The 26759-nt window shown below is 38.1% G+C and overlaps 1 protein-coding gene across 2 annotated transcripts in view; it reads right to left on the bottom strand.

Annotated features, from left to right (window-relative positions):
• Positions 1–288: 288 nt before the first annotated feature.
• The window catches only part of LOC123562207 (wings apart-like protein homolog), a 143704-nt gene continuing 117233 nt past the window's right edge, over positions 289–26759 (bottom strand). For both annotated transcript variants that reach the window (XM_053536650.1, XM_053536651.1), the window contains exons 17-19: positions 22976–23064; positions 13399–13494; positions 289–8720 (exon numbers count right to left, since the gene is read on the bottom strand). In XM_053536650.1, the coding sequence (XP_053392625.1) occupies positions 8655–8720; positions 13399–13494; positions 22976–23064 (251 nt within the window). In that variant the 3' untranslated portion in view covers positions 289–8654. The remainder of the gene's footprint in view (positions 8721–13398; positions 13495–22975; positions 23065–26759) is intronic.

Genomic DNA, 26759 nt, shown 5'->3' with positions numbered 1-26759 from the left:
TTAGGGCCTCTTTTCACCCCAGGGAAATAATTTGAACAATAATGTTAGACATCCGCTAGGCAATGATACATACCAAATATCAAAGGCCCAGGCCTTGAACTTTCAGACAAGAAGAGTTTTTTTCCCTATATAAGTCTATATTAAATTTGGGACCCCCAGGGCAGGGCCTTATTTTACCCCAGGGGCATAATTTGAACAATTTTGGTAGAGGACTACAAGGCAATGCTACATACCAAATATCAAAAGCCTAGTTCTTGCAGTTTCAGGCAAGAAGATTTTTTTAAGTAATTTTTCTATATAACTCTATGTAAAACTTGAGACCCCCAGGGCAGGGCCTCTTTTCACCCCAGGGTTATAATTTGAATAATTTTGGTAGAGGATCTCAAGGCAATGCTTCATACCAAATAAATAAGGCCTAGGTCTTGTGATTTTAGAAAAGATTTTTGGAGTTTTTTCCTATATAAGTCTATGTAAAACTTGGGACCCTGGGGCGGGGCCTCTTTTCACCCAAGGGGCCCAATTTGAACAATCTTTATAGAGGACCATTAGATGATGTCACATGCCAAATATCAAGGCTCTACGCCTTGCAGTGTTGGACAAGAAGACTTTTAACGTTTTTCTTTTGGTTGCCATGGCAACCAGAGTTCTGCATGGAATTCAATTCTTTGAACAATTTTGGAAGGGGACCACCCAAGGATCATTCCTGTGAAGTTTGATGTAATTCTGTCCAGTGGTTTTCAAGAAGATTTTTTTTATAAATGTTGACTGACACACGACACACAACGGACATTGAACAGTCACAAAGCTCACCATAAGCCTTTGGCTCAGGTGAGCTAAAAACTTAACCAAAAACTGCTAAGTTGAAAAAAGGGCATAATTTTGTAAAAATGCAAAGTAGTGTTATGGAACCTTCACAGTGCATGTTAGATCATAACAGTGAACGAGTGTGTGAAGTTTCAATCCATTCCCATTAGTGGATACTGAGATACCAGCTTACATACTAAAACCTTAACCAAAAATTTCAAAGTCGAAAAAGGGGTACAATTTTGTAAAAAAGCAAAATAGAGTTATTGGACCTGCTTAGTGCATGTCAGATCATGACAGTGAACAAGTGTGTGAAGTTTCAATCCATTCCCATAGGTGAGTACTGAGATACCAGCTTAAATACAAAACCTTAACCAAAAATTTTTAAGTCAAAAAAGGGGCATAATTTTGTAATAAGAGGGCCATGATGGCCCTATATCGCTCACCTGAGTAGAGTTGCTTGCTTGAACAAATTTCTTAGCTGAAGCTATAAGATCTAGGCCTTCTGGGGTTTTTTTTGCAAATTTATGAAGATTTCCCAATGCACAATCAAGTAACCCTGGGGCTGGGTCAATCTGATCCTGGGGGAGTCAAGATTTGAATAAATTTTGTAGAGGTCCACTAGGCAATGCTACATGTCAAATATCTAAGCTCTAGGCATTCTGGGTTTTTTTATAGAAAATTTTGAAGATTTTTCTATGTACAATCAAGTAACCCCATGGGGCGGGGTCAATTTGACCCCGGGGATCATGATTTGAACAAATTTTGTAGAAGTCTACTAGGCAATGCTACAAGTCAAATATCTAAGATCTAGGCGTTCTGGTTTATTTTTAGAAATTTTTTGAAGATTTTCATATGTAAAATCAAGTGACCACTGGGGCTGGGTCAATTTTGACCCCGGGTGTCATGATTTGAACAAATGTTGTAGAGGTCCACTAGGCCATGCTACATGTGAAATATCTAAGCTCTAGGCCTTCTGGTTTATTTTTAGAAATTTTTTGAAGATTTTCATATGTAAAATCAAGTGACCCCTAGGGCGGGGTCAATTTTGACCCCGGGGTCATGATTTGAACAATTTTAGTAGAGGTACACTAGGCAATGCTACATGTCAAATATCTAAGCTCTAGGGCTTCTGGTTTTTGAGAAGAAGATTTTTTAAGATTTTCCTATGTAAAATCAAGTGACCCCGGCGGCGGGGCCAATTTTGACCCCGAGGGTCATGATTTAAACAAATTTTGTAGAGGTCCACTAGGCAATGCTACATGTGAAATATCTAAGCTCTAGGCCTTCTGGTTTAATTTTAGAAATTTTTTGAAGATTTTCATATGTAAAATCAAGTGACCCCTGGGGCGGGGTCAATTTTGACCCTGGGGGTCATGATTTAAACAACTTTAGTTTTAGTAGAGGTCCACTAGGCAATGCTACATGTCAAATATCTAAGCTCCAGGGCTTATGCTTTTTGAGAAAAAGATTTTTTAAGATTTTCTTATGTACAATCAAGTAACCCCTGGGGCGGGGTCAATTTTGACCCCGGGTTCATGATTTGAACAAATTTGGTAGAGGTCCACTAGGCAATGCTTCACACCATATATCTAAGCTCAAGGGCTTCTGGATTTTGAGAAGAAGATTTTTTAAGATTTTCCTATGTAAAATCAAGTGACCCCGGGGGTCATAATTTAAACAAATTTTGTAGAGGTCCACTAGGCAATGCTACATGTCAAATATCTAAGCTCTAGGCTTTCTGGTTTATTTTTAGAAATTTTTTGAAGATTTTTCATTTGTAAAATCAAGTGACCCCTGGGGCGGGGTCAATTTTGACCCGGAGGTCATGATTTGAACAACTTTAGTAGAGGTCCACTAGGCAATGCTACATGTCAAATATCTAAGCTCTAGGGCTTCTGCTTTTTGAGAAGAAGATTTTTTAAGATTTTCCTATGTAAAATCAAGTGACCCCTGGGGCGGGGTCATGATTTGAACAAATTTGGTAGAGGTCCACTAGGCAATGCTTCACACCAAATATCTAAGCTCTAGGGCTTCTGGTTTTTGAGAAGAAGATTTTTTAAGTTTTTCCTTTCGGTTGCCATGGCAACCAGAGTTCTCCATGGAATTCAATTCTTTGAACAATTTTGAAAGGGGGCCACCCAAGGATCATTCCTGTGAAGTTTCGTGTAATTCTGCCCAGTGGTTTTCAAGAAGAAGATTTTTTTACAAATTGTTGACGGACAACACACGACGGACAACGCACGACGGACATCAAGCGGTCACAATAGCTCACCTTGTCACTTCGTGACAGATGAGCTAAAAAAGCAAAATAGAGTTATGGAACCTGTGCAATGTAAGTCAGTTTATCACAGTAAATCAGTGTGTGAAGTTTCAATCCATTCCCACAAGTGGTTACTGAGATACCAGCTTACATACAAAACCTAAACGAAATCGGGATGATGACGCGGACACCGATGCATGGGCAAGTCCAATAGTTCTACTGTTATATGAATAGTCAAGCTAAAAATAGGAGTGCGCAAGTTCATATCACGATAAGACTGATGCAAGGTTTCATCAATTTATATCAAATACTTTTTGAGCTAGGCGGGTCACGAACTTCGGACGCACGCACAGACAAAACCAAATCTATATGCCGACACCACTCATGAGGGGGCACAAAAATTGTCGAAATATTGCTTTATGAATAGAACAGGTCTATTTACATTTCAAATGGTCTACTTATAGAGACAATGATGGTAAGCAAGTGTTCAATCCTTGTCCTAATTACGCAGTCTTGCCTACATATGGAGACTATGATGGTCAACAAGTGGTCAAAACTTCTTGGACTTGTATGGAAACTGAACCAATTTCCAAATCTTAAATGGGCCGTAAATCCAGCCAAAATACTTGACATAGTTATGTACTTTTGCCTACAGATAGAAACTATCATTATAAACAAGTGATAAAAGTGTCAAAGCCATATGTCAAACAAAATATTAACTACTGTACGAAAAACTTAACCAAAAATTTAAAGTTAAAAGGGGCCATAATTTAGACAAAATCTTTGATGGAGTTATGTACTAATGCAACTGAACATGGTGATGGTACACAAGTGTTGAAAGCCTCAAAGCTATATGTCAAAATGTGGATTGGTACAAAAACAACCAAAGCGTGCAATGACGCCATGGTGAGTAGGATTGCTCTCCTTATTCTTCAAAAAGTAGAGCTAAAAATGCAATAAACAGGTGTACAAATTAACACAGATACATTTCTGATAATATGACAGGTTCACTAACAGACTATTTCAAGTTTTAAAGGCTACGTTCACACATAATAATAAATAAAATGATATGCAGAAATTTGTTTTACTGATCTGAAAGAAACAGAAGCCAGCAGTCTTATGTTTTCTGCAATTCTATTGCAAAATTTAATACAATCTGGGACTTGAAAATTTATCTAACAGTTAAAAATTTACTATCCAAACTTATCTTTATGAATATATTAATATACATCATAATTTTATAACACACTTTTTGTATATATTATTACATATTATATTTACATTATACTGTTTGTACACTTGCTGTGTCAATACAGGACAATCTGTGCTAATTCACTCAAATGTTTGAAATAGCATTATTTCAAAGTGATAATCATTTGTGTTTCAACGTAACGAAGAATTCACACATAATGTAATACATATAATTAATGTGATGTGTAACTCTCCTGCATTTTTTATGATAGAATTCTGCTGTATGTTTTCCCTAAAAAGAACAAATTCATGATGAGAAGTTGTTTAAAAAAAATCTATTTGCAAAAGTGGGCAAAAAAGCCCCCATTTTGACAAGGTATGGGGGGTGGGGGGGGGGATCTTACATTGATGCTACAGACGTTTGATAAAGGACCATCAACTGGTTCATAAGGAGAAGTAATTTTAAATTGTTTTCTTTCTATTTTTAGCTCTATATTTGAAACAAGAGGGCCATAGAGACCCTAAATTGCTCATTTGACCTTGAATATACATGATACACTGAATTATGAATAGTAATATCTGTATTTAGCATACAACAAGAGCTGCCACTAATGGTGACAAATGGCCCCGCAGCACCTTGACCTTTGACCTGGTGACCCCAAAGTCAGTAGGGGTGGTGTACTCAATAAGTACCTATTAGCATGTGAAGTTTGAAGGTCCTGGGTGCAGTGGTTCGCGAGTAAAGTGCCTTCATGCAAAAAGTTAACGTTGGCCCCTGTGACCTTGACCTTTGACCTGGTGACCCCAAAGTCAGTAGGGGTGGTGTACACAATAAGTACTATCAGCATGTGAAGTTTGAAGTTACGGCCTCTAGGGAGGTCACAAGGATTTTCTATTTTTAGGCTTACTGACCTAGTTTTGGACCGCATGTGACCCAGTTTCCAACTTGACCTAGATATCATCAAGATGAACATTCAGACCAACTTTCATACTGATCCCATGAAAAATATGGCCTCTAGAGAGGTCACAAGGTTTCTCTATTTTTAGACCTACTGACCTAGTTTTTGATCGCACATGACCCAGTTTCGTACTTGACCTAGATATCATCAAGGTGAACATTCTGACCAATTTTCATGAAGATCCATAAAAAAATATGGCCTCTAGGGATTCAGTAATTGCACAAGGAACAGAAATTATTTCGCCACTGTAACAAAGCCCGCCCGCTTAGCTCAGTAGGTTAGAGCGTTGGTCTACGGATCTCGGGGTCGCGAGTTCGATCCTCGGGCGGGGCGTATGTTCTCCGTGACTATTTGATAAACGACATTGTGTCTGAAATCATTAGTCCTCCACCTCTGATTCATGTGGGGAAGTTGGCAGTTACTTGCGGAGAACAGGTTTGTACTGGTACAGAATCCAGGAATACTGGTTAGGTTAACTGCCCGCCGTTACATGACTGAAATACTGTTGAAAAATGGCGTTAAACCCAAAACAAACAAACAAACAAACAAACACAAAAGTTACTCTGCTATGGGTCAATGTGATCTTAGACCAAAAACATTCTCTAGTTATTGGCAAAAAATGTTCTACTGTTCTGGATCACCACTGTGACCTTGACCTTTAACCTACTGACCTCAAAATCAATAGGGGTCATCTGCTGGTCATGATCAACCTCCCTTTTAACTTTCATGATCCTAGGCCTAAGCAATCTCGAGTTATCATCGGGAAACTGTTCAACTGTTCCGGGTCACTTTGGCTTTGACCTACTTATCTCAAAACCAATAGGGGTCATCTGATGGTTATGACCAACCTCCCTATCGACTTTCATGATCCTAGGCCTAAGCGTTCTTGTGTTATCATCCAGAAATGGATTGGTCTACATACCGACCGACATGCAAAACAATATACTCCTTCTACGAAGCGGGGCATAATAAAGGGCCACAACTCCACCGAAAATCAATGAACTAGAACATGCCAATAATATGCATAAAGTCTTTGCACTGATTCCTCATGTAAGGTTTTGTGGGAATCTGCCCAACAATATAAGAGAAGTGGCCAAAACATAAAATGTGATGAATCAAGGGCCATAACTCTGCTGAATATCATCAACCTAGAAAATGCCTACAATATGCACAACTTGGTTCTTATGAAGTTTGGTGTAAACCTGTCCAGTGGTGTCAGAGGAGCTGCATGGACAAACTTTGTAATAGACAGATTTGACAGCACTAAATCAATATGTTTCTCACATTATATGTGGCAGACATAATTAAATATGAAATTCTATGTAAAAAGGGGATGTAATTCATGAAATATTGGTGAGTCTTATGACCACTAGATCATATGATGTGGGTGATAATGTGGAACAACTATTTTAAGTATGAATCAAATACATTCAGGAATAAAAGAGATAGAGTGAAATTGCATCAAAACTTTAATCTGAAATTCTAAGTAACAAGGGGGAATAATTCATGAAATATTGGTGCAAGAGTTATGGCCCTTATGTCATAATGTATAAGGATTAATTATTTTAAGTACAAAGCAAATAAAATCAAAGTGCATCAAAACTATGACCAGAGGATGTGGACGCTGCGGCGAGTAGGCTAGTTCTACATATACTTCATATAGCCGAGCAAAAATATATCCCTTAACCGATGGCACAGTTTTGGGACAGACAAATAAAAGACAATGTGAATCTTTGACCTTAACCGATGGCACAGTTTTGGTGCAGACAAATAACAGACAATGTGAATCTTTGAGCTCCAAATGAAACTTTGACCTTTGAGGTAGGAGTCTGGGACTGCACATGACAAATTGTCTTTTTTACAGGGAACATATGTGCCAAGTAATAGTAAAATCCCTTAATAGGTGGGTGAGTTATGAAGAGGGTTGATATTTGACCTGCAAGTGTGACCTTGACCCTTTACTTAGGGGTCTGGGTTTTACACACGACATGCTGTCTCATTATGGGAAACATCTGTGTCAAGTAATTTTATAATTCCTTAATGGATGGGAGAGTTATGAATCAGAACAAAAACAGACCCTGTTCATAGTAACCTCAGGTCTGAAGTTGTGCATTACACACCGTCATATTATTGAGGACATTTGTGCCAAAAAGTATCATAATTGCTTGATGTATGGCCTAGATATAGACTGAAAAAAGACCCTGTTACCATGTTAATCTTTGACCTCTGTTTTGTTAATTTTTGACCTCTGTGCCACCTTGAACTTTAAGCTAGAGGTCTAAGTATTGGACAAGAGAAATCATCTCATTATGGGGAACCTCTGTGCTAAGTAACATTAAAATCCCTTCATGGATGGCCGAGTTACAGCTCTTACAAGGGGAAAAACCTCCTCATGTGACCTTGACGTTTGAGCTAGGGGTCTGGGTTCTGTGCATGACACATCTCATAATGGGTAACATTTGTGCCAACTCATACTAAAATCCCTTGATGGATGACAAGAGTTAAGAACAAGACATGTGTGTGGACGGACGGAATGTTTGCCAGAAAAGCGCAATCCTACAAGCCCTGAAACTGGTTTTCAACCAGTAGCAGATAATATTCTTTTTATCACAATGCAGTCCTACTACTTCAATCAGCAAGTTTGCTAACATCTGTTTGTCCATACAACCCTTATGCATATTCAACAACAATATGTACAAAACTCAAATGTGTTTTAGTTGTAATCCAAATTCAAGAAGATTTTCGCCTTGGCATATGAACACATATATGTTTCGTGTTGGGCCACTGTATCCTGCTATGTAACAACACTCTGTCATCAATGCAGACAAGATGACCCTAAAAGGAAATCAGCATTATTGATGTCTTGTAACAATAGACCTAGTACAATCACAGTATAAATGTGCTATATTTCTGTGCGAAATGATTAACATGACCCCCTGTATGTTACTGTTGCTACATAGAGATGTCAATGTATAGTTGCTACAAGGAAGTGTCAACATTTTCCAGCACCTCTATCACTTGCTATGTTATAATAGTTATATAGAGGTTCAAACATTTTCCAGCACCTCTATCACTCACTATGTTACAATAGTTAAGCAGAGGTTTCAACATTTTCCAGCACCTCTATCACTCGCTATGTTATAATTGTAACGCAGAGGTTTCAACATATTCCAGCAACTCTATCACTTGCTATGTTACAATAGTTAGCAGAGGTTTCAACATTTTCCAGCACCTCTATCACTCGCTATGTTACAATTGTATACAGAGGTTTCAACATTTTCCAGGACCTCTATCACTCACTATGTTACAATAGTCACGCAGAGATTTCAACATTTTCCAGCACCTCTATCACTCACTATGTTACAATAGTTATGCAGAGGTTTCAACATTTTCCAGCACCTCTATCACTCGCTATTTTGCAATCATTACAAAAGGTGTTAGCATTTCTCCAGCACTTCTATCACTCTCTCTATAGATTTTCCACCTGCTGACCCAGATCCACTCTGAAATAAATCAAGAAAATCAAGATGAACTTTAGCAAACAAGACGACCAAAGTGACCCTAAATCACTCACCTGACCTTAACTGTTTGACTATGAATATATACCGTACTTTGGGATACTTTCGTGTCGGCACATTTTCTCCCTTTTAACCCAAAATGTAGTGGTTTATTTTGGCGTGTGTATTTTTTGCCATCTTACATAGGTGGCGAAAATCATCAAAATCCAACATCATTACCAGCATTTTTGAAGAGTATCCAAGGGAGGTTACTTTTCTGCGATTATCGAACGACACAAACTGCGTACATGTGACTTTATTATATCTGGTATATACATACTGAAATTTATTGCAAATTGTATTAAAATATAAAAGCAATAAAATTCCTTAAAATGTTCATGAACGTCTAAAATTTCTTTTTGCTGTAACGTCTCTCAATTTAAAAACATACAAGCCCTCACTGCTTTTTTCTACCTGTAGAAACTTCTTTTTTCTTTCATTTGAAAATATTTGAGAATAGAAATGTTTGTTTTCAAACTGTGACAACCATGTATCGAAATTTTAACTGCCGATTAACAACTACACGTATTCAATAGATTTAGTAACAAGAGGGCCATGAAGGCCCTGTATCGCTCACCTGACCTATTGACCTAAAGATCATCAAGATAGTTTCATTAAGATATGGTCATAAATGTTAACTAACTTTTCCTTTGATTTGACCCGGTGACCTAGTTTTTGACCCAACATGACCCACATTTGAACTTGACCTAAAAATCATCAAGATGAACATTCTGACTAAGTTTCATGAAGATACAGTCATAAATGTGGCCTCTAGAGTGTTAACAAGCTTTTCCTTTGATTTGACCTGGTGACCTAATTTTTGAATCCACCAGACCCAGATCTGTACCTGACCTATAGATCATCAAGATTAACATTCTGACCAAGTTTCATTAAGACATGGTCATAAATGTGGCCTCTAGAGTGGTAACTAGCTTTTCCTTTGATTTGACCTGGTGACCTAGTTTTTGACCCTACATGACCCAGATTCGAAATGGACTTTGAGATCATCATAATCAACACTCTGACCAAGTTTCATGAAGTTAAAATCATAAATATGGCCTCTACAGTGTTAACATGCTTTTCCTTTGATTTGACCTGGTGACATAGTTTCTGACCCCCGATAAACCAATATCGAACTCTTGCAAGATTTTGTTAAGGGCAACACTCTGACCAAGTTTCATTAAGATTGGGCCAAAATTGTGTGACCTCTAGAGTGTTAACAAGCTTTTCCTTTGAACTGACCTGGTGGCCTAGTTTTTGATCCCAGATGACCCAATATCAAACTCGTCCAAGATTTTATTGAGAGTAACATTCTGATCAAGTTTCATTAAGATTGGGCCAAAATTGTGATTTCTAGAGTGTTAACAGTCAAATTGTTGACGACGACGGACGCTGACGGCCGACGGACACAGGGCGATCACAAAAGCTCACCTTGAGCACTTCGTGCTCTGGTGAGCTAAAAATACAGCCTCTATCGCATACACAAGGTTTTTCTTTGATTTGACCTAGTGACCTACTTTTTGACCCCAGATGACTCATTTTCAAACGCGGCCTAGATTTTATCAATACAGTCATTCTGACCAAAATTCATGAAGATTAATTGAACAAGAGGGCCATGAAGGCCCTGTATCGCTCACCTGACCTATTTACCTAAAGATCATCAAGATTAACATTCTGACCAAGTTTCATAAAGATACGGTCATGTGGCCTCTAAAGTGTTAACTAGCTTTTCCTTTGATTTGACCCCGTGACCTAGTTTTTGACCCTACATGACCCACATTCAAACTTTACCTAAAAATCATCAAGTTTAACATTCTGACTAAGTTTCATGAAGATACAGTCATAAATGTGGCCTCTAGAGTGTTAACAAGCTTTTTCTTTGATTTGACCTAGTGACCTAGTTTCTGATCCCAGCTGACCCAGATTTAAACTTGACCTAAAGATCATCAAGATTAACATTCTGACCAAGTTTCATTAAGATATGGCCATAAATTCGGCCTCTAGAGTGTTAACAAGCTTTTCCTTTGATTTGACCTAGTGACCTAGTTTTTGACCCCAGCTGACCCAGATTTAAATTTGACCTAAAGATTATCAAGATTAACATTCTGCCCAAATTTCATTAAGATATGATCATAAATTCGGCCTCTACAGTGTTAACTAGCTTTTCCTTTGATTTGACCGGGTGACCTAGTTTTTGATCCTACATGACCCAGATTCAAACTGGACCTTAAGATCATCAATATTAGCATTCTGACCAAGTTTCATGAAGATATAATCATAAATGTGGCCTCTACAGTGTTAACAAGCTTTTCCTTTGATTTGACCTGGTGACCTAGTTTTTGACCCCAGGTGACCCGATATCGATCTCGTCTGAGATTTTATTAAGGGTAACATTCTGACCAAGTTTCATTAAGATTGGGCCAAAAATGTGACCTCTAGAGTGTTAACAAGCTTTACCTTTGATTTGACCTGGTGACCTAGTTTTTGACCCCATATGACCCAATATCAAACTCGTCCAAGATTTTATCGAGGGTAACATTCTAAGTTTCATTAAGATTGGGCCAAAAATGTAACCTCTAGAGTGTTAGCAGTCAAATTGTTGACGACGGACGGATGGACGCCGTACACAGGGTGATCACTAAAGCTCACCTTTGAGCACTTTGTGCTCAGGTGAGCTAAAAATACAGCCTCTATTGCATACGCAAAGTTTTTCTTTGATTTGACCTCGTGACCTAGTTTTTGACCCCAGATGACCCATTTTTAAACTCTGCCTAGATTTCATCGAGGTAATAATTCTGACCAAATTTCATGAAGATCAGTTGAAAAATACAGCCTCTATTGCATACACAAAGTTTTTCTTTGATTTGACCTAGTGACCTAGTTTTTGACCCCAGATGACCCACTTCCAAACTCGGCCTAGATTTCATCAAGGTAATCATTCTGACCAAATTTCATGAAGACCAGTTGTAAAATACAGCCTCTATCGCATACACAAGCTAAATGTTGACAGACAGACAGATGATGGATGCCGGACATCAAGTGACCAGAAAAACTCACCTGAGTATTAGCATTGCTCAGGTGAGCTAAAAATACAGCCTCTATCGCATACACAAGGTTTTTCTTTGATTTGACCTAGTGACCCACTTTTTGACCCCAGGTGACCTTATTTCGAACTCGGCCTAGATTTCACCAAGGCAATCATTCTGACCAAAATTCATGAAGATTAATTGAAAAATACAGCCTCTATCGCATAAACAAGGTTTTTCTTTGATTTGATCTAGTGACCTAGTTATTGACCCCAGATGACCCATTTTCGAACTCGGCCTAGATTTCATCAAGGTAATCATTCTGCAGGGTTCCCACACTTTTTCGTCTATGAAATTTAAGGTCCAGGACCTTGTTGCGATTTTCAAGGACCTCTGTACCACATATCGGGTTGTACGTTCCCGTCAATTTTTCTAGATTCAGTGTAAAAATGTAAGAACAAGAGGGCCATGATGGCCCGATATTGCTTAAAAATTTCTACTTAATAAATACAGGCACTGCAAATTTTCTTTTTTCTTTTCTTTTTTTTTTTTTTTCATTTTGTTTCCTTACTGTCCTCAAGTTTTGTTTCGCAAGGAAACTATGTTACTTGTCTAGCATGTTGTGAAGAATTAATCAACTCCTTCATAATAACTACACCTCTGGTGCCACCTACATTATTTATATAATCTTTGATATACTTCTAGCAGTTAAATTATTTTCAGTCAAGTTGTTGTTTGATCGCAGAATTCAAGCGTGTCACTAATCACGATATTCACAATTGTTCTCGAAAAAAATAATCGGAATTTCACAGGGCTTCTTAAAAATCGACACAAAAATGACCCAAAGTCCAAAATTACTGTTTAAAAATTCAAGCATAGCTACCTATATAGGCCGATCAACCACAAAAACATCGGTATTTTCGAAAAAGGAAATTAGTGAAATGACATCCATGTCCGCCATTTTGAATCATGAATTACTTCCCTTAGCAAAATTGGATAATTCCCGGTATTTTCCCGTACCTTTACCGTTTTCTCACCAAATTCCTGGTATTTTCATGGCCGGGAGTCAGTTTTTGAAATTCACGGACTTTTCCCGTTTTCCCGGTAGCGTGGGAACCCTGATTCTGACTAAATTTCATGAAGATCAGTTGAAAAATACAGCCTCTATCGCATACACAAGCTAAATGTTGACGGACAGACGATAGACAGACAGACGCCAGACATCGAGTGATCAGAAAAACTCACCTGAGCATTGCTCAGGTGAGCTAAAAATAGGGAGAGGACTTTATAATGATGCTATAGCCCATATCTGATGAAGGTCTGTCTTGCCATTCATGAAGAGTTGTTCAAAGATTTTCTATTTTTACCTCTAATGGCCCATAAAAGGAGTCCAGCAGAACCAATTAAACAAACATAAGGGAAGACCTTGCACCTTGCTACAGACCCAGTTGGGTGTAATTCTGACCAGTTTCAGAGAGAAGATGTTGAGGAACATTTTTTCTCTATGTTTATGATAATTATGTGTCTTGTATATTTTTTAATCTATTTTAACACAAAGTAAGACAATGTATTAACTAGCCCATCTATAATATACTTACAGTCAGATTCATAAATCCTAAGAACTTTTTCAACATATATATCATGCCTTCAAAGTTTTTCTGTGGTAAACTTTGTTTCACAGTATCTGAACAGTCCTGTCAAAGTATAAAAAATCATTTATAACATTTTTTCTTTGTTGACACAAAATTACTATACCATTAAATATTACCTGGTTTTACAAAGCATTACTTCCTCAATGTTACTAGGGATGATTTCTGTCATAAATTTTGTTTGGCAGTAACTTATGATATGGCTATTCTGTATTGCAATATATATCTACCATATTATTTCCACAATTTAGGTCATATGGCGACTTTCTAGCTTTGAAGTTGGATGAAGACTCCAGGTGCCCCACTGCATAATATTTCATCATGAGTGGGCACCTAGGTAGAACCACCGACCTTCTGTTAGCCAGCTGGATGGCTTCCTCACATGAAGAATTCAACGCGCCAAGTGAGGCTCCAACCCACAGTGAGAGGCAAGTGATTCAGGCCCCTAGGATTTAAGTATAAGAATATCAAATATGCGTACAAAAGTTTACAACAAATACATCTGTTCAACTAGCTACTGTAAGAGAATGAGAGTAAATCTACAATTTCATATTCACCAACATAAAAGCTGGTATATAACTCGAGTAATGCATCTGCGCATTAATCACTGATATGTCCCAGTTTTACTTCAATGATTACAAAGACCTAAAAGGGCCAAGCATTCCCACTTAACAAGAGAGAGAGGACCTTAGAGTCATGCTACAAACCAAGTTTGATCAAGTGGTTCAAGAGAAGGTCATTTAAAGTTATTTCTTTGTTTTTCTTTGCTCTAGAGGTCTCTATATGGGACCAAGCATCCACATTTGAACAATATATGAAGGATACCTTACAATAATGCTACACACCAATGTTGATGAAGTTCCATCCAGTGGTTCATGAGAAAAACTTGTTTAAATGTATTTCAACTACAAGATGCTTTTGTAGAAAAGCGCATGTCTCCCCCAATGCATAGTCGTATAGGCAAGAAGTCAATAGGGGACAGGAGCTAAAGTCAAAGAGACACTGATGGTTGGCTGCAATAGGGATCATCTACTTGGCATGTGCAAACATCCTGCTAAGTTTCAACATTCTGACGTAGTGGTTCTCAAGTTATGAAATGGAAACAGTTTTCCATATTCAGGCCTCTGTGACCTTGACCTTTGAGTGACCCCAAAATCATCTGAGGTCATCTACTCTGCATGTCCAATCATCCTATTAAGTTTCAACATTCTGGGTCAAGTGGTTCTCAAGTTATTGATTGGAGAGCATTTTCTATGTTCAGCCCCCTGTGACCTTGACCATTGATGGATTGACCACAAAAACAATAAGGGTCACATATTCTGTAAGTCCTATCATCCTATGAAGTTTGAAGGTTCTAGGTAAAATGGTTTTCAAGTTATTGACCAGAAATGGATTTCCATGTTCTGTCCGCTGCGACCTTGACCTTTAACAGAGTGACCCCAAAATCAATATGGGTCATCTACTCTGTATGTCCGATCATCCTATGAACATTCTGGGTCAAGTGTTTCTCAAGTTACTGACCAGAAATGGTTTTCAATGTTCAGGCCCCTGTGACCTTGACCTTTAACAGAGTGAACTCAAAATCAATAGGGGTCATCTGCTCTGCATAATAAATTATCCTATGAAGTTTCAACATTCTGGGTAAAGTAGTTCTCAAGGTATTGATCGGAAATAGTTTTCCATGTTTAGGGCCCTGTGACCTTGACCTTTAACAGAGTGACCTCAAAATCAATAGGGGTCATCTACTCTGCATGTCCAATCATCCTATGAAGTTTTAACATTCTGGGTCAAGTGGTTCTCCAAGTTATTGATTGGAAAGCCTTTTCCATGTTCAGGCCCCTGTGACCTTGACCTTTGACGGAGTGACCCAAAAAAACAATAGGTCTACTTCATAAGCCCTGCCATCCTAAGTTTAAAGGTTCTAGGTCAAATGGTTCTCCAGTTATTGATCGGAAATTAAGTGTGACGGACTGACGGACAGTGCAAAAACAATGTCTCCCCCATAACTATTAGCTTAGTAGGGCCAAGAACAACTTTGTTAGAGGACCTTATAACGATGCTCTAGACTTAGTTTGATGAAGATCGATTAAGCACTTCATGACAAGTAGCCTGGGAATCCAGTCTGACAATTTCTAACTTCTTTTCTACCTGCAAATTGACAGCCTGGGGAAACCTGTTTTTCGTCCGCAGCGCCACCTATATTACACCCGAAATATGCAGGTGTTTATTAAAGAACGATAACTTCTGAAATCAATAATCCATGGCTAAAAATAGAAACGGAATTCTCACGGAAAAAAACGGATCGGAATCACGTACTTCCGAAGGTTTCCGAACAATTCCAGGCCATAGACAAATACCAGTTTGTACCTCTTAATCTTTTCTATCAAGTTGTAACAACTTTTAAATATGTCAGTATAAACTTAAATTTGCGTCATAGCTATCAAGATGTTATATTAATGCAGACCTAGTGATCTACGAAAATTCCCGAAAGTTCGGTAGCATTGCCTCGTTTTCGATTCAAACAAGCGCAACTATGATCACATGTTAATAAGGCTAATTATAGAAAATCGATAATCAGTGGTTACATGGAAATTCCTTCAGATTTCCCCAGGCGTTGATAATATCAGAAACTCAATGAATGCCAATTAACACTAATTAGCGCAAATTAAGTGATATCTTTAATGCATAAATATTAGGTATGATTTCTTCTGACAAAGCACAAATATTATCAACGGCTTCCCAGGCTACATGACAAGAAGTCATTCAAAGGTATTTCTATTTTTAGCTCTAGCAGTCCCTAAAAGGAGCCAAATACCCCCAGTTGAACAAACTTAGATTAGGACCTTAAATTGATGATACAAATCAATTGACCTAGAAAAAGAAACAAGAGGGCCATGATGGCCCTATATGGCTCATCTGAGTTTAATTGCTTGCTTGAACAAATTTCTTTGCTAAAGCTTCAAAAACAAAACAAGAGGGCCAAAATGGCCCTAGGTCGCTCACATGAGTAACACACCATAACAGTGTAAACATGTTTTACCTAGTGATTTCATGGAGACAAATATTTTGTCCAGTTTTCATTAAGAATGGACCAAAAAATATGGCCTGTTGAGTGTAAACAAGCTCTTTCTTTGATTTGACCTAGTGACCTAGTTTTTGCCCCAAAATGACCCAGATTCGAACTTGTCCAAAATTGCATGAAAACAAATATTCTGACAAAGTTTCAGGAAGATTGGAGCATAAAAGTGGCCTCTAGGGTGTATAGAAGCTTTTCCTTTGATTTGACCTAGTGACCTAGTTTTTGACCCCACGTGACCCAAATTTAAAATCATCCAAGATTTCATAGTAACAAACACTCTGACCAAGTTTTATGAAGATAGAATCAAAAATGTGCCCCCTAGGGTGTAAACAAGCTTATTCTTTGATTTGATCTGGTGACGTAGTTTTTGACCCCACATGACCCAGATAAAAATTCATGCAAAATTTCATCCAGACAAACATCAAGCACATCAAATGAACAAGAGTGTTAACAAGCTTTTCCTTTGAACTGACCCAGTTTCGCATTTGGCCTAGGAATCATCAAGATAAACATTCTGACCAAGTTTCACAAAGACAGGGTCATAAATGTGGCCTCTAGGTTGTTAAAAAGCTTATCCTTTGATTCAGGGGCAGTAACTCTAGAACCCAAGATGGAATCTAGCCGGTTTTTGAGAGAAACCGAGATTTATTGTGACTTAAGTTGTGTTTAAGTGTGGTTAAAATTAAATATAAAATGTCACTTCTATCCTCTCCACAAGGTAAAATGTTTTGGCTCTTTCAGGGATCAATCAGGGGCTGTAACTCCAAAACCTATGATTGGATCTGACATATTCATCATGGAATCCAAGATTTATTGTTGTTGAAGATATTTTGCAAGTCTGTATTAAATCAAACCATAAATATAGCCTCTATATCGCTGCAAAAGCCAAAATAGCAAATTTTGGGCCTTAAAGGGGCCATAACTCTGGAACCCATGATGGGATACAAGTTGTGTGCAAGTTTGATTAAAGTTGATTGCAAAATGTGCTCTCTATCCTGTCCACAAGCCAAAAATAACAAATTTTGGCCCTTTATAGGACCATAACTCTGGAACCCATGACGGGATCTGGCCAGTTTTCTAAAGAACTGAGTATTATCCCAATACAAGTTATGTGCAAGTTTGAGTAAAATTGATTGCAAGATGTGGTCTCTATCCTATTCACAAGAAATTGTGGACAGACGACGGATGAAGGGTGATCACAAAAGTTCACCCTGTGAGCTAAACAACAGGGCCAAGATGGCCCTCAGTCGCTCACCTGAGAAACACACCATAACAGTGTAAACATGTCTGACCTAGTGATTTCATGGAAACAAATATTCTGGCCAATTTTCATGCGGACTTGGTCTCTTGAGTTTAAACAAGTACTTTCTTTGATATGACCTAGTGACCAAGTATATGAACCTAGATGACTATATTCAAACTTGACCTAGATTTCATCAAGGCAATCATTCTGATTAAATTTTATGAAGATCAATTGAACAAGAGGGCCATGATGGCCCTATATCGCTCACCTGTTATCATTGCACTTGAGGACAAGAAGGTCCTCAGAAAAAATATCTATGTCCAAAGGACAGTAACAACAAAGGGAAGAAATTTAACCAAAAAGAAAAAAAAATTCTTACAAGGTATAGATATGTCAAAATACACCTAAAAATTGGAGGTACCATCCATGTTGTACCACAGAAAACGGGTCTCAGTTTTTCCCTACGGCCAATAATAAAAAAGTTACTAAAAATAAGCTATTTATAGTAACGTAAAAGGGAAGTAATTAAAAAAAAAATATTGTAAGTGGACAAAAGAAGGATCTACCAAATAAATCTGCTGACATAAATGAAATTTCAGATCAGTATCTTCATTAGTTATGGAGATATAACAATTTTAATTTGAAATAAAGGGAGGTAATTTGACATAAAATCAGTCCATAGTTATCTACCCTGATTGTCTCAGTCCAACTAATAACAATAATGAAATTTCAAATAAGTCCTGTAAGTACTTACTGATATAAATCCATTTTGATTACAATCAGGGGAGGTAATCAGATATAAAATAACTCTGGAACCTATGATTGGATCTGATTTGTCATGGAATCCAAGATTTATTGTTGTTGAAGATATTTTGGAAGTTTGTATCAAATAAAACCATAAATGAAGTCTCTATATGGCTGCAAAAGCCAAAATAGCCAATTTTGGACCTTTAAGGGGCCATAACTCTGGAACCCATGATGGAATCTGGCCAGTTGAAGAAAGGAAGCAAGATCTTGTGGTGATACAAGTTGTATGCAAGTTTAGTTAAAATCAAATCATAAATGAAGCTGCTATTGTGCAGACAAGGTCAAAATACCTAATTTTGGGCCTTTCAAGGGCCATAACTCTGGAACCCATTAAGGGATCTGGCCGGTTCAAGAAAGGAACCGAGATCTGATGGTGACACAAGTTTTGTGCAAGTTTGATTAAATTCAAATCATAAATGAAGCTGCTATTGTGCAGACAAGGTCAAAATAGCTAATTTTTGTCCTTTCAGGGGCCATAACTCTGGAACCCATAACGGGATCTGGCCAGTTCAAGAAAAGAATCGAGATCTTATGGTGATGCATGTTGTGTGTAAGTTTGGTTAAAACAAGAGCTGTCACTAATGGTGACAAATGCCCCCGCAGCACCTTGACCTTTGACCTGGTGACCCCAAAGTCAGTAGGGGTGGTGTACTCAATAAGTACTATCAGCATGTGAAGTTTGAAGGTCCTGAATGAAGCGGTTTGCATGTAAAGTGCCTTCATGCAAAAAGTTAACATTGACCCCTGTGACCTTGACCTTTGATCTGGTGACCCCAAAGTCAGTAGGGTTAGTGTACTCATAAAGTACTATCAGCATGTAAAGTTTGAAGGTCCTGGGTGAAGTGGTTCGCGAGTAAAGTGCCTTCATGCAAAAAGTTAATGTTGGCCTCTGTGACCTTGACCTTTGACCCCAAAGTCAGTAGGGGTCGTGTACTCAATAAGTATTATCAGCATGTGTAGTTTGAAGGTCCTGGGTGCAGTGGATCGCAAGTAAAGTGCCTTCATGCAAAAAGTTAACGTTGGCCCCTGTGACCTTGACCTTTGACCTGGTGACCCCAAAGTCAGTAGGGGTGGTGTACTCAATAAGTACTATCAGCATGTGAAGTTTGAAGGTCCTGGGTGCAGTGGTTCGCGAGTAAAGTGCCTTCATGCAAAAAGTTAACGTTGTGACTAACGAACGAACGAACGAACAGACTAACAGACAGACAGTTGAAAACTAATATGCCTCCCTTCGGGGGCATAATAAAATCATAAATGAAGCTGCTATTGTGCAGACAAGGTCAAAATAGCTAATTCTGGCCCTTTCAGGGGCCATACCTCTGGAACCCATAATGGAATCTGGCCAGTTCAAGAAAGGAACCAAGATCTTATGGTGATACAAGTTGTGTGCAAGTTTGGTAAAAATCAAATCATAAATAAAGCTGCTATTGTGCAGACAAGGTCAAAAAAGCTAATTTTGGCCCTTTCAGGGGCCATAACTCTGGAACCCATAATGGGATCTGGCCAGTTCAAGAAAGGAACCGTGATCTTATGGTGATACAAGTTGTGTGCAAGTTTGGTTAAAATAAAATCATAAATGAAACCACTATCGTGCAGACAAGAAATTGTTGACGCACGCACGGACGGACGGACGGACGCACTGACGACGGACGAAGGGTGATCACAAAACCTCACCTTGTCACTATGTGACAGGTGAGCTAAAAATACGGCCTCTATTGCATACACAATATTTTTCTTTGATTTGACCTAGTGACCTACTTTTTAACCCCAGATGACCTATATTCGAACTCGACTTCGATTTTATCAAGGCAATCATTCTGACTAAATTTCATGAAGATCAATTGAAAAATACGACTTCTTACGCATACACAATGTTTTTCTTTGATATGACCTACTGACCTAGTTTTTGAACCCAGAAGACCCATATTCGAACTCGATCTAGTTTTCATCAAGGCCATAATTCTGACCAAATTTCATGAAGATCAATTGAAAAATACAGCCTCAATCGCATACACAAGGTTTTTCTTTGATATGACCTAGTGACCTACTTTTTGACCTAAGATAACCCATATTCAAACTCAACCTAGATTTCATCAAGGCAATCATTCTGACCAAATTTCAAATGAAAAATACAGCCTTTATCACATACAAAAGGTTATTCTTTGATTTGACCTAGTTTTTGACCCCAGATAATCCATATTCAAACTCGACCTAGATTTCATCAAGGCAATCATTCTGATTAAATTTCATGAAGATCAATTGAAAAATACAGCCTCTATTGAATACACAAGGTTTTTCTTTGATTTGACTAAGTGACCTAGTTTTTGATCCCAGATGACCCATATTCGAACTTGGCCTAGATTTCATCAATGCAATCATTCCGACCAAATTTCATGAAGATCAATTGAAAAATACAGCCTCTATCGCATACACAAGCTAAATGCTGACAGACAGACGACAGACGCCGGACATCGAGCGAACATAATTACTCACCTGAGCAGCTAAAAATCTAGGTGAGAAGGTCATCATAAAGATTCTTCAAGATAAGTACTTGATCTGTTAAAAAATTATACAAATCTTTTTGCTGTAGCTTCAAAAACAAGAAAGTAGGTCAGGGCTAAGAACATTAAAGACGAGTATTGAAATCTTTATTGAAACTTATTAACATGGTCCAAATTTCTGTGCTGTTATGATCGGTGTGCAAAACTGTATGTCATCCAAATTTCAAGGCTTTATCTTATACAAGAGGATCATGATGACCCTGGATTGCTCACCTGAGTAATATGAGCTACATGTTTCAAAGATCAAACTGATGATAAAATATTGAGAAAGTCAGTAGGTCACATTCATGGTCAATGATATTCAGTTTTACTATTGGTGTGCAAAACTGTGTATGTCATCAAAATTTCAAGGCTGTATCTTAAAAAACAAGAAAGTAGGTCAGTAGGTCAAGGTCACATTCAAGTGACATCATATTACTTGGGGTCATCAGGTAATTATTATTAAACAGTCTTGGAAATAGGATCAAAGGATTTTTTAAGTATTTTTTGTATATAACTCACATAGTAACTAAGTGACCCCAGGGCGGGGCCTCTTTTAACCCCAGGGGCATAATTTGAATTATTTTGGTAGAGGACTACTAGACAATGCATTATACCAAATATCAAAGCATAGGTCGTATGGTTTCAGACAAGAAGATTTTAAAGTTTTTTTCCTATATAAGTCTATATAAAACTTTGGACCCCCAGGGCAGAGCCTCCTTTCACCCCAGGGGTACAATTTGAACAATTTTGGTTGAGGACCATAAGACAATGCTACAAACCAAATATCAAAGGTCTAAGTGTTGTTGTTTCACTTTCACTTTGGTTTCACTTGGGACCCCAGGGACGGGGCCATATTTGATCCTAGAGGGATAATTTGAACAATCTTGGTAGAGAATCACTAGATGATGCTACATACCAAATATCAAAGCCCTAGGCCGTGTGGTTTTGTACAAGAAGATTTTCAAAGTTTTCCATATATATCTCTATATAAACCATGTGACCCCCGGGGCGGGGCCATATTTAACCCTAGGGGGTAATTTGAATAATTTTGGTAGAGGACTACTAGATGATGCTACATACTAAATATCAAAGCCCTTGGCCATGTGGTTTTGTATAAGAAGATTTTCAAAGTTTCCCTATATAAGTCTATATAAACCATGTGACCCCCGGGGCGGGACCATATTTGACCCTAGCAGGATAATTTGAATAGTTTTGGTAGAGGACCACTAGATGATACTACACACCAGATATCAAAGCCCTAGGACCTGTGGTTTTGGACAAGAAATTTTTTAAGTTTTTCCTTTCGGTTGCCATGGCAACCAGAGTTCTGCATGGAATTCAATTCTTTGAACAATTTTGAAAGGGGGCCATCCAAGGATCATTCCTGTGAAGTTTCATCAAAATTGAACTGGTGGTTTAGGAGTAGATGTTGTTTAAAGGAAAGTGTGTATGGACGCCTGATGAGCGGACACCGGACGGTGAGCGATCACAATAGCTCGCCCTGAGCCTTTGGCTCAGATGAGCTAAAAATAAGTTTCAAAGCTATACGCCTTTAAAAGATAGATGTATGTACTCCCATGCAAAACTTTACCCAAGGTGTGACGCCCATGCCAGGGTGAGTAAAATAGCTTGACTATTCGATAGTTAAAAATGGATACAATTTTGTGAAAATGCAAAATTACTATGGAACGTATGAACTGCATGTCAAATCATCACAGTGAACAGTGTGAAGTTTCAATAAATTCTCATTAGTGCGTACTGAGATACCAGCGTACATACAAAAAAACTGAACCAAATCGGGATGCCGATGCACAGGTAAGTCCATTTAAAGTCCTCTAAAAAGAGGTATCATACCTTGTTACCCTGAATTAGACAGCCAACAAGAAGAGCCACATATGCTGCTACAATACTGTTCTCCATATGCTTCCCAGCCTTGTGTAATGCTATAAATAGAAAGCCAAAATTATGTCAGTATAACATAACAAGAGGGTCATAATGACCCTGGATCACTCACCTGAGTAATATGAGCTACATGTTTCAAATGTCAAACTGATGATTTTTAGAAATTTTTTGGAAATTTTCCGATGTACAATCAAGTAACCCCTGGGGCAGGGCCAATTTTACCCCAGGGGTCATGATTTGAACAAAGTTTGTAGAAAGTTAACAGGCAATGTTACATATCAAATATCTAAGATCTAGGCCTTCTGGTTGATTTTTAGCAAATTTATGAAGATTTCCCTATGTACAATCAAGTGACCCCTGAGGCTGGGTCAATTTGACCCTGGGGGTCAAGATTTGAACAATTTTGTAGAGGTCCACTAGGCAATGCTACATGTCAAATATCTAAGATCTAGGCATTCTGGTTTATTTTTAGAAAATGTTGAAGATTTTTCTGTCTACAATCAAGTAACCCCATGGGGCGGGTCAATCTGACCCTGGGGATCATGATTTGAATAAATTTTGTAGAAGTCTACTAGGCAATGCTACATGTCAAATATCTAAGATCTAGGCCATCTGGTTTATTTTTAGAATTTTTTTGAAAATTTTCCTATTGAAATCAAGTGACCCCTGGGGCAGGGTCAATCTTGACCCCGGAGGTCATAATTTGAACAAATTTTGTAGAGGTCTATTATGCAATGCACATGTCAAATATCTAAGCTCTGGGCCTTCTGGTTTATTTTTAGAAAATTTTTGAAGATTTTCCTATGTAAAATAAAGTGACCCCTGGGGCGGAGTCAATTTTGACCCCGAGGGTCATGATTTAAACAAATTTTGTAGAGGTCCATCAGGCAATGCTATATGTCAAATATCTAAGCTCTAGACGTTCTGGTTTATTTTTAGAAAATTTTTGAAGATTTTCCTATGTAAAATCAAGTGACCCATGGGACGGGGTCAATTTTGACGCCGGGGGTCATGATTTGAACAGATTTTGTAGAGGTCCACTACGCAATGCTACATGACAAATATCTAAGCTCTAGGCCTTCTGGTTTATTTTTAGAAAATTTTTGAAGATTTTCCTATGTAAAATCAAGTGACCCCTGGGGCAGGGTCAATTTTGACCCCGGGGGTCATGATTTGAACAAATTTTGCAGAGGTCCACTAGGCAATGCTACATGTCAAATATCTAAGCTCTAGGCCTTCTGGTTTATTTTTTAAAGTTTTTTTGAAAATTTTCCTATGTAAAATCAAGTGACCCCTGGGGCGGGGTCAATTTTGACCCCAGGGTCATGATTTGAATAACTTTAGTAGAGGTCCACTAGGCAATGCTACATATCAAATATCTAAGCTCTATGGCTTCTGGTTTTTGAGAAGATTTTTTAAGATTTTCCTATGTAAAATCAAGTCAAAATTGACCCTGGGGTCATGATTTGAACTGGACCATTCAACCCCCCCCCCCCCCCCCCCCTCCAACCAATCTCACCGGATTTACATGATTTGGAAAAATGACCTTTGGGAAGGTCCAAAATACGGAATTCCGTCATAATACGGAAAACTTTCACCCATGCTAGTTTTTGACACCACATGACCCAGATAAAAACTGGTGACCTAGTTTTTGACCCCATATGATCCAGTTTCAAACTTGGCCTAGAAATCATCAACATAAACATTCTAACCTAGTTTCATGAAGAAAGGGTCATAACTGTGACCTGAAGAGTGTTAACAAGCTTTTCCTTTGATTTGACCTTATGGCCTAGTTTCTGAGACCATATGACCCTGTTTCAAATATGGCCTAGAAATCATCAAGATAAACATTCTGACCAAGTTTCATGAAGATAGTGTCATAAATGTGGCCTCTAGATTGTTAACAAGCTTTTCCTTTGATTTGACCTGATGACCTAGTTTTTGATACGGCATCACCCAGTTTCGATTCAGGCCTAGAGAGCATCAAGATAATCATTCTGTGCAAGTTTGTATCAAATCAAAACATAAATGAAACCTCTATATGGCTTAAAGGGCCAAAATAGAAAATTTTGCCGCTTTCAGGGGCAGTAACTCTAGAACCCACGATGGAATCTAGCCAGTCTTGGAAAGGAACAGAGATCTTATTCTGACTTAAGTTGTATGTAAGTGTGGTTAAAATCAAATATAAAATGTCACTTCTATTGTGTTCACAGGATAATAAGAGGGCCATGATGGCCCTATATCGCTCACCTGTTATCATTGCACTTGAGGACAAGAAGGTCCTCAGTAAAATATCAAAGTCCAAAGGACAGAAACAACAAAGGGAAGAAATTTAACCAAAAAGAAAAAAAATTCTTACAAGGTATAGATATGTCAAAATACACCTAAAAATTGGAGGTACCATCCATGTTGTACCACAGAAAAGTGGTCTCGGTTTTTCCCTACGGCCAAAAAAAAAAAGTTACTAAAAATAAGCTATTTATAGTAACGTAAAAGTGAAGTAATTAAAAAAATAAATATTGCAAGTGAACAAAAGAAGGATCTGCCAAATAAATCTGTTGACATAAATGAAAATTTCAGATCAGTATCTTCATTAGTTATGGAGATACACCCATTTTAATTTGAAATAAAGGGAGGTAATTTGACATAAAATCAGTCCATAGTTATCTACCCTGATTGTCTCTGTCCAACTAATAACAATAATGAAATTTCAAATAAGTCCTATAAGTACTTACTGATATAAATCCATTTTGATTACAATCAGGGGAGGTAATCAGACATAAAATAACTCTGGAACCTATGATTGGATCTGATTTGTCATGGAATCCAAGATTTATTGTTGTTGAAGACATTTTGGAAGTTTGTATCAAATAAAACCACAAATGAAGTCTCTATATGGCTGCAAAAGCCAAAATAGCCAATTTTGGACCTTTAAGGGGCCATAACTCTGGAACCCATGATAGAATCTGGCCAGTTGAAGAAAGGAAGCAAGATCTTGTGGTGATACAAGTTGTGTGCAAGTTTGGTTAAAATCAAATCATAAATAAAGCTGCTATTGTGCAGACAAGGTCAAAATAGCTAATTTTGGCCCTTTCAGGGGCCATAACTCTGGAACCCATTGTGGGATCTCGCCGGATCATGAAAGGAACCAAGATCTTATGGTGACACAAGTTTTGTGCAAGTTTGATTAAATTCAAATCATAAATGAAGCTGCTATTGTGCAGACAAGGTCAAAATAGCTAATTTTGGCCCTTTCAGGGGCCATAACTCTGGAACCCATAATGGAATCCCACCAGTTCAAAAAATGAACCAAGATTTTATGGTGATACAAGTTGTGTGCAAGTTTGGTTAAATTCAAATCATAAATGAAGCTGCTATTGTGCAGACAAGGTCAAAATAGCTAATTCTGGCCCTTTAAGGGGCCATAACTCTGGAACCCATCATGGAATCTGGCCAGTTCAAGAAAGGAACCAAGATCTCGTGGTGATACAAGTTGTGTGCCAGTTTGGTAAAAATCAAATCATAAATAAAGCTGCTATTGTGCAGACAAGGTCAAAATAGCTAATTTTGGCCCTTTCAGGGGCCATAACTCTGGAACCCATAACGGGATCTGGCCAGTTCAAAAAAGGTACCGTGACCTTATGGTGATACAAGTTGTGTGCAAGTTTGGTTAAAATAAAATCATAAATGAAACCACTATCGTGCAGACAAGGAATTGTTGACTCACGCACGCACG

The sequence above is a fragment of the Mercenaria mercenaria genome, chromosome 2 (genome assembly GCF_021730395.1).
Source record: "Mercenaria mercenaria strain notata chromosome 2, MADL_Memer_1, whole genome shotgun sequence".
In the NCBI taxonomy this organism is placed as follows: Eukaryota; Metazoa; Mollusca; class Bivalvia; order Venerida; family Veneridae; genus Mercenaria; species Mercenaria mercenaria.
This window is presented reverse-complemented; position numbering and strand designations above follow the sequence as displayed.